The sequence below is a fragment of the Morone saxatilis genome, unplaced genomic scaffold (assembly GCF_004916995.1).
Source record: "Morone saxatilis isolate NCDOM2014 unplaced genomic scaffold, NCSU_SB_2.0 Contig2, whole genome shotgun sequence".
Taxonomy (NCBI): Eukaryota; Metazoa; Chordata; class Actinopteri; family Moronidae; genus Morone; species Morone saxatilis.
Window position 1 is genome coordinate 5,780,035 of NW_023339762.1, and position 7,012 is coordinate 5,787,046.

Here is a 7,012-nt window from a genome sequence, read left to right on the forward strand (position 1 = left end):
AAAATAAAAATGTATTTTTCCTCTGACACATGAATTGACATTATTTTAGTCGTTGTAGAAAGCAGTTTGATGTGTCTGCAGAGACACCGTGTGGCCGCTGCTGAGAAGACAGAAACACGGAAACACTGGAAAGTGAAAGGAAAAACACTAAAATACAATTTCAAAATAATTTAAATATAGGTTATTGGTTAAGATTTGATGTCCTTTTTATATATTGTTTTGTCTTTTTTGGATTATCGCATTGCCTATGATGTTTATGACGTGTGCAATTACGTTAGAAATACGGTTAAGTGTAGAGACCGAAATCATTGTTTGAAATACATATTCAATTATAAGTATTATTTAAACGTCTGAATATTTAATCTTTTAGCACAGATGGTGGGTTTGGGGGGGCATCCTGTTCCTGCTCATTTTGAACAGGCGCTTCAGGGACAGCTATCGACAGGGGTCCTTCCATCGTCAACACCGGAACAGCACGTGAACAGTATGTGAAACAGACTGTAAACGGTGTAAATTGTTCATCAACTCTGTTTAAATGAGATATTGTGTTAGTATTTTACATGTATTGTTTAGTATACTGTGTATATATTTAACCGAGAGACATACGCTGACCTAACATGAGATAATAAGCTCAGACAGCAATGAAATAAGCCGTTTCTTGCGCACCTCGCGTCAAACTCCGTTTAAAAAGCCTATTTGATCATTTTAACCGGTCTGCAGCACGATAACAGTGCTCATTAAATTATAACTAAATATGTTTTAGACACATTTAGAGACATTCTTAAATTCGGCTAACAAAAAATAAACCAAACACCACTCATTGTCACATAAGGTTTATATGAAGAGTTCATTCTGACATTCGTTTATGACGGTGTAATTTGGTTGATGCTTTAAATATATTTTGCAGTGTTGGAACTAGTATTTGCATTCACTGAGAAACAAAAATGAGAATAAAATGAGTTAAAATAGTCAATGAGGAAGCAGTATAAATGTGGCTTGTGCGTGTGTGTTTCCATCAGAGGGGTCAGGATGGGTCGCTCCTCCAAAGACAAGAGGGACATTTACTACCGTCTGGCCAAAGAAGAGGGCTGGAGAGCGAGGAGCGCCTTCAAGCTGCTGCAGCTTGACCACGAGTTCAGTCTGTTCACAGGTGAGAGCAACCGGAGACACGTCTCTGTTCACACCTTCTGTCCATCCATGGGGGGATAATTAGAGGATGGGCATCAGACACCTAACAGGTCCCCTACCTACCTTGTTCTTATGTATTTTAATAAATGCCTGATTTGGTAAAAATTATTTTACTCTCTCTTTCTCTCTCTCTCTCTCAGGTGTGAACAGAGCAGTGGATCTGTGTGCAGCTCCTGGCAGCTGGAGTCAGGTGCTCAGTCGGAAACTCAGGTTTTGCTTTTTTTGTGTTTTTTATTTTTAAATGAACATAATATACCAACCTGGACAGAAATCCTCTATGTGGCTACAATTTAATCGTATTTTCATAAAACAATAAAATAAAATATTTTAAATCCAGAGTTATAGAGATGTTTTCCTGTGGGGTGCAGATCATTTCAGTTAGACCTTCATTGTTTTGTTTTTTGCACTCAGAGGGCAGGAGGAGAAAGGTGAGGGGGCTGAGGAGGTGAAGATTGTGGCGGTGGACCTGCAGGCAATGGCTCCTCTGCCAGGAGTCACTCAGATCCAGGGAGACATCACCAAGGTGAGGACATGATGAATAAACTCTAATCACTCTGCTCCCAAACAGATGATAAAAATAATATAGTCGTCCTGCCGTTGCCTTTTCAATGACGTATATCTGGAACTTTGTTGTTCGTTAAACACACTTGAAACACAAGACGTGCAGCGGGGAGAAACATGACCTGCGTCTTCTTCCTTTCAGGTGTCGACCGCTCAGGAGATAATCCGTCACTTTGAGGGTCAGCCGGCGGATCTGGTAGTGTGTGACGGAGCTCCAGATGGTGAGATGCTCACTTCCTGCCTGTCAAGTCTCTCCCATCTCCCTTTTGAAAGTTTTTATTCAGTTTATTTATTTTTTGTTCTGTCTTCATAGTAACCGGGCTCCATGATGTGGATGAGTACATCCAGGCTCAGCTCCTATTGGCTGTAAGTACAGAGTTGTCTTTTTACTCACCTGTCGGTCTGTGATGTCATGCTGACAGCTGTTTGTGTCTCAGGCTCTGAACATCACAACTCACGTCCTGAAACCTGGAGGGACTTTTGTGGCCAAGGTGAGTCTTAACTTTTCTTCATATGATTTATATATAATGCACTTAATTAATTCATTCTGTGTGTGTGTGTTTTTATAAATATGTGTGTATATATGTTTATGCCTTTTACGTTTGTGACTTTGGTAGTGTTCACGAGATCACAACACAGAGGTTATGTGCCAAACTATTTCTTGGCCAGGACGTTCCTGGCGTCTCCACTGGTTGCCTAGCAACTGCTGGCAGAATTTCAAAACCATAATCACTGGCCTGAAAACTCATCCTGTTACTGGATAACTAGTACAGTGTAAATAGTTGCTGTGTGCCATGTACACTGTCAAATCCGACTGTATTAACCCCTTCCTGTCCTGTGTGTCTCAGATCTTCAGAGGTAAAGACGTGACTCTGCTGTACTCTCAGCTGAAGATCTTCTTCAGTGGTGTGACCTGCGCCAAGCCTCGCAGCAGCAGGAACTCCAGCATCGGTGAGTCACCAATCACGCAGCTCAAACAGAAGATGAACCCCACCCCCAGCTCATGTAGTGATCAATTGTACAGTACATTCTAAACTGTGCTACTATGGGCTACAGTCCCAGAATTGAAGAAGTAGAAGTAATAAAATCAGAATGTTTGACAAAATAATCTCAAACCTCTCAAAGAAATTTAGAGACCGGATTTCTAGTCATTGCAAACCCTGGAAAGTGATTAAAATGACCAGATATCCTGGAAATAATACATGTTGTCTTGGACATTTTAAATTGTAGTTTAGCCCTTCACTCAGATTACGTAAACCTAGGTACATACTTCAAAGTAGGTTTACCAGACGAGGAAGGTAAAAATGCATTTCAAATTCATTTCCATTTGAACCCATTGTGTTTGCATAAACTCTGTTGACATATTACATTTGTCTGTGTGCAGAGGCCTTTGTGGTGTGTCAGAATTACTCTCCTCCTGACGGCTACGTCCCCAACATGTCCAACCCTCTGCTGGATCATTCCTATGGTAACTAGGAGCCCTTTTCCATATGTGGTCTGTGTCTGAATATCTGATCTGGATCAAGTAATGCAGGTACAGATTATAATCACAGTGCCACTGGATCATCCAGACCGAATCTGGAGGTGGTGTAAGATAGAAACATTATTGCTTCTTATTACTAGAGACACACCTTGTTGGTGAGGAGTCATTTGCATATTGGTATCTGATCATAATGGTGTTTTTATAATACAATGGTGGTGCTGTTTAATTTTGAGTAATCGTAACTGTTTCAGTATCATAACTCCAATTTGGATCATTCTTTTATTTCCCTGCATGTCCTAGTTCTCCTCTGTCTGTCCTCAGTCTGTGTTCTGGTCTCTGTCCTTCAGATGTGGACTTTAACCAGTTAGAGGGTCCGAACCGTGTCATCGTTCCCTTCCTAGCATGTGGGGATCTCAGTGCCTTCGACTCAGACAGAACTTACCCTCTGCAGGTGAGGAAATGCAAGCTTATCCTCCTAGTCATTTTCATTGTTTTTTACAGTTGTGGTTATCATATTTATTTTCACTGTGAAATTGAGTCTTTGAAATTGAAACTATTTTTAGCTATGAGCAAGCTAACTTAGACACATTTCTATCAAAAATAAAGTGAATCCACTGGGTCTTCACTTCCTCAGATAGTGGGAGTAGATGAAGTTTGTGTTGGTTCCCACAACAGAGAAACTGGCGTTCTTTGTTCGTAGCTTTCACATCTTTTTGTTAGCGGAATCACATTACAGAGGAAACAATGGCAGACAGCCAGGTAGATTCACTGGGTTTCAGTCAGCGGGGCTGGACTCTCACCTAGCCTATAGGTGGTGCTGTGTTTCTCTATGATGTCATAGAAAAACGGAAGAAAAGGCTGAATACAAACGAGAAGTTTCAAGCACTGCAGGAGCAGTGTTTTCTATTGGAGTAATTCCTTTTGTTGTGGAGTTTTGGTCACTTTTTAGACCTTTTACATGCACAAAATATCTGTACAACACACTAAAGCAAAAAGTGTAATATGGCCCCTTTTAATGGGTTTGTTGAATATTTCTAACTAATGTGTGGATGAAGGGGAAAGTCATGTACCATAATTTATTAATTAAGGTGATTTAAGGTTAATTAAGGACAAATTAAAGGCTCTCTGGTTACCAAACACCTGGGTATTTTAGGGATTCTTGTTTCAGAGTGATGCATGTAGTTCAATATTTTTCTTTTCTTCACAAACACAATCTCACACTTGCTTTCCATGTTTCTCACTGTTTTCCTTCTTCAGCTGGATGCTGGTAAACAGTATCAGTACACTCCCCCCACCCAGCCGCCCATACGCCCCCCCTATCAACAGGCCTGCCACCTCCGCAAAAACAACCTGCTGTCCAGAGAGGACGCTCTGTCCAACTGTCCCAACCAGAGTCAAGACGAAACTGAACCACCAGCTGAGTCCACCTGATCCGTCTGACTGCTGCTGATTGGTGGAAAAATAAACAGCAGGAGAAAGAGGACCCAGTTATCATTAAAGGACCGGCATTTTGGGAAAGTCTCTTCTGTGTCATGAGAAGATGGATATCCTTTTCATTGCATCCAGTACAGAGATAGGACCAGGACATGTTTAGCCTACTGGATGTTTTTCCAATCGGGGGAGTATGTTTTTATTGTTTTGCCTGATTTTATCTGGAGTATTTTGTGACAGATCCTTCCTCCATCAGTCCGAAGAAGTGTAAACATATTTTAAAAGTCATTTCTTGAAGGCGAACCAGCACTGTGGTTTACATGAACTGTAAGAGTCGTTAAACTCTGAATTGTGTTTTTGTACACAACATCAAGTTGTAAGGAAGTCTCACTATAAACCCCCTCATTGTGCTGCCATCTAGTGTTTATTGCTGCTCTCTTTGGCTCGTGAGTTACCGGTAGCTTAGTGGATTTGGAGCTATTGACGATTTTTAAGTTCTCTTTCCTACAAAGATTTACCTGCCTGGAATTTAAACATTAAAGGTGACTTTAAAATAAAGCTTGTAAAGAGTTATTTTTATCCTATCAAATCCCTTTACCAGGTGTTCCATTTACCTTCTACGAACAACTCTATAACATCTTTACAGGTTTTTATGTCATTTATATACTCTCATATTTCATATGGGATTACCATAGTGAATAGATGTTATCACAATATTTCATTTTAATGATTTTGAAATGTCATTTATTGTCCTAAATAGTGCTCCTACTGTAAACCCCATAGATACAGAAACCCACCCACCCAAAGGCCGTGGCGACTTCCTGGTTTCCTTTGTACGCGGTGACGTCACGGCGCACAGGCTCACACAACCGCATTGTTGTTGGGGGAAGAGAAGCTCGGGCAGTTGCTGAGCTCTGCCACTTCCAACTGCTCACAAACAGTCCTATCGATCAGTGTTTACCCTGATCACAGTGTCACACCAGGACCCGGCTCCGTCGCCCTGGATACCTGTCGGTTACTTTCAAGTTTAACCGGGTTCAGCGCGAGCCGCGGCCGCCGTTGGGTGAGCGGACTGGATGTGGATTTAACTGTCGCTTCGCTCCGGAGGCCGCGCCGCCATTGCTGCTGTTTTTATAAGCTCAATTCGTGAAAATACCAAGGTAAGTTCAGCCTCTGTCTGCCCTCGCCTCTTTAATATCAGCCCCTACTTTCTGGAGCGGTTTGAATTCAAAACCAATCCGCGCTGCTCTGGGGAAAAGCCACCTTTTCCAATCGAGGCAGTTTCTTGTGTTGGTTGCCATATTTCCTCCCCCCTCACTTAGGTGTAATGCTAGCAGGCTAACGTTAGCCCGGTTTGTGGACGGAGTGTCCTAATGCGTTTAACCGGCGACCAAAGAGGCCGCCGCGACAAAGGAGGACACCCCCGGACGGTGTGTTTCCCGGGGCAGAGCTGTGTTTGATTCCTAACAGTGGATCAGGCCGATCGATGCCACAGATCAACGTTACGGTTCGGCTGAGAGGAGCTAACGCTAGCCGTCGCTAGCAGCCTCCGTTCAACACAGTCAGAGACAAACTGGACGCGGTGAAGCTGCAGCTGCTGTGAGCCGACCATACTCAACAACGACCAGCTCTCAGCGGCTTCCGTCGGGCTGGCTGAGCCGCTGGTAGGCTCGCTGTAGTCGGTGCAGAGGTGTGCTGCCTTATCCTTCATTCATCCAGTGGACGTTATCGCACCGGGCTGTTTCCGCCCCCTGTACTGACTGCAGCCAGCGGGTGAAGCGTGTTGATCTCACACATTAAAGCTGCACTGACAGACACTGGGGCTGCAGCTTTAAAGCCACTAGCTGTCCCATGTGTGCCTGGGAGGAGAGTGCAATTGTAGTTGCATCCTGTTTCTAGTTTTAGTTGCACCACATCGGATCGGAATCAACTTTATTGGCCAAGTATGTTGACACTTAGCAGGAATTTGTTTCCAGCAGCAGCTCTCACTATACCGTGAGAGGAAGTGTGATGTTACTACAGGATACATCAATGATTTGTGTGAAATTGTTAATTAGTAACGTTTTAAAACGTAGATTAACTGTTTGAATTGTTTTCTAAGCAAAAAGCTTTGACATTATTTAGGTTGGGGACCAGCAGATATTGGCTGGTAGCATTTCTACTATGTGCTGACATTTTATAAATCTAAGGAGTAATCAGTTAATCAAGAAAATAATCAATCATTTAATGTAATAAAGAAATAGTTGCAGATCTGGTGGGATTCGGCTCTGGTTTTCAGTAACTGTCACTGTTTTTATAGTGGGTGTAGAGAACAAATGTACAGGAGGATACAGATAAAGACCAACATAT

The 7,012-nt window shown here is 42.5% G+C and overlaps 2 protein-coding genes across 2 annotated transcripts in view; both read left to right on the top strand.

Moving 5' to 3' along the window:
- The first annotated feature begins 438 nt into the window (after nt 1–438).
- Nucleotides 439–5,217, top strand: ftsj1 (FtsJ RNA 2'-O-methyltransferase 1). The gene is made up of 11 exons (XM_035665717.1): nt 439–484; nt 1,020–1,150; nt 1,329–1,398; nt 1,600–1,711; nt 1,892–1,970; nt 2,063–2,115; nt 2,187–2,240; nt 2,598–2,700; nt 3,134–3,217; nt 3,580–3,683; nt 4,490–5,217. Exons 2-11 carry the CDS (start codon nt 1,030–1,032, stop codon nt 4,661–4,663), a joined length of 954 nt encoding a protein of 317 aa, XP_035521610.1. The 5' UTR covers nt 439–484; nt 1,020–1,029; the 3' UTR covers nt 4,664–5,217.
- Nucleotides 5,218–5,524: 307 nt separating this feature from the next.
- The window catches only part of LOC118330618 (bromodomain-containing protein 1-like), an 11,931-nt gene continuing 10,443 nt past the window's right edge, over nt 5,525–7,012 (top strand). The window contains exon 1 of the mRNA XM_035665242.1: nt 5,525–5,823. The gene's annotated coding sequence lies outside the window, so the exon portion shown is untranslated. The remainder of the gene's footprint in view (nt 5,824–7,012) is intronic.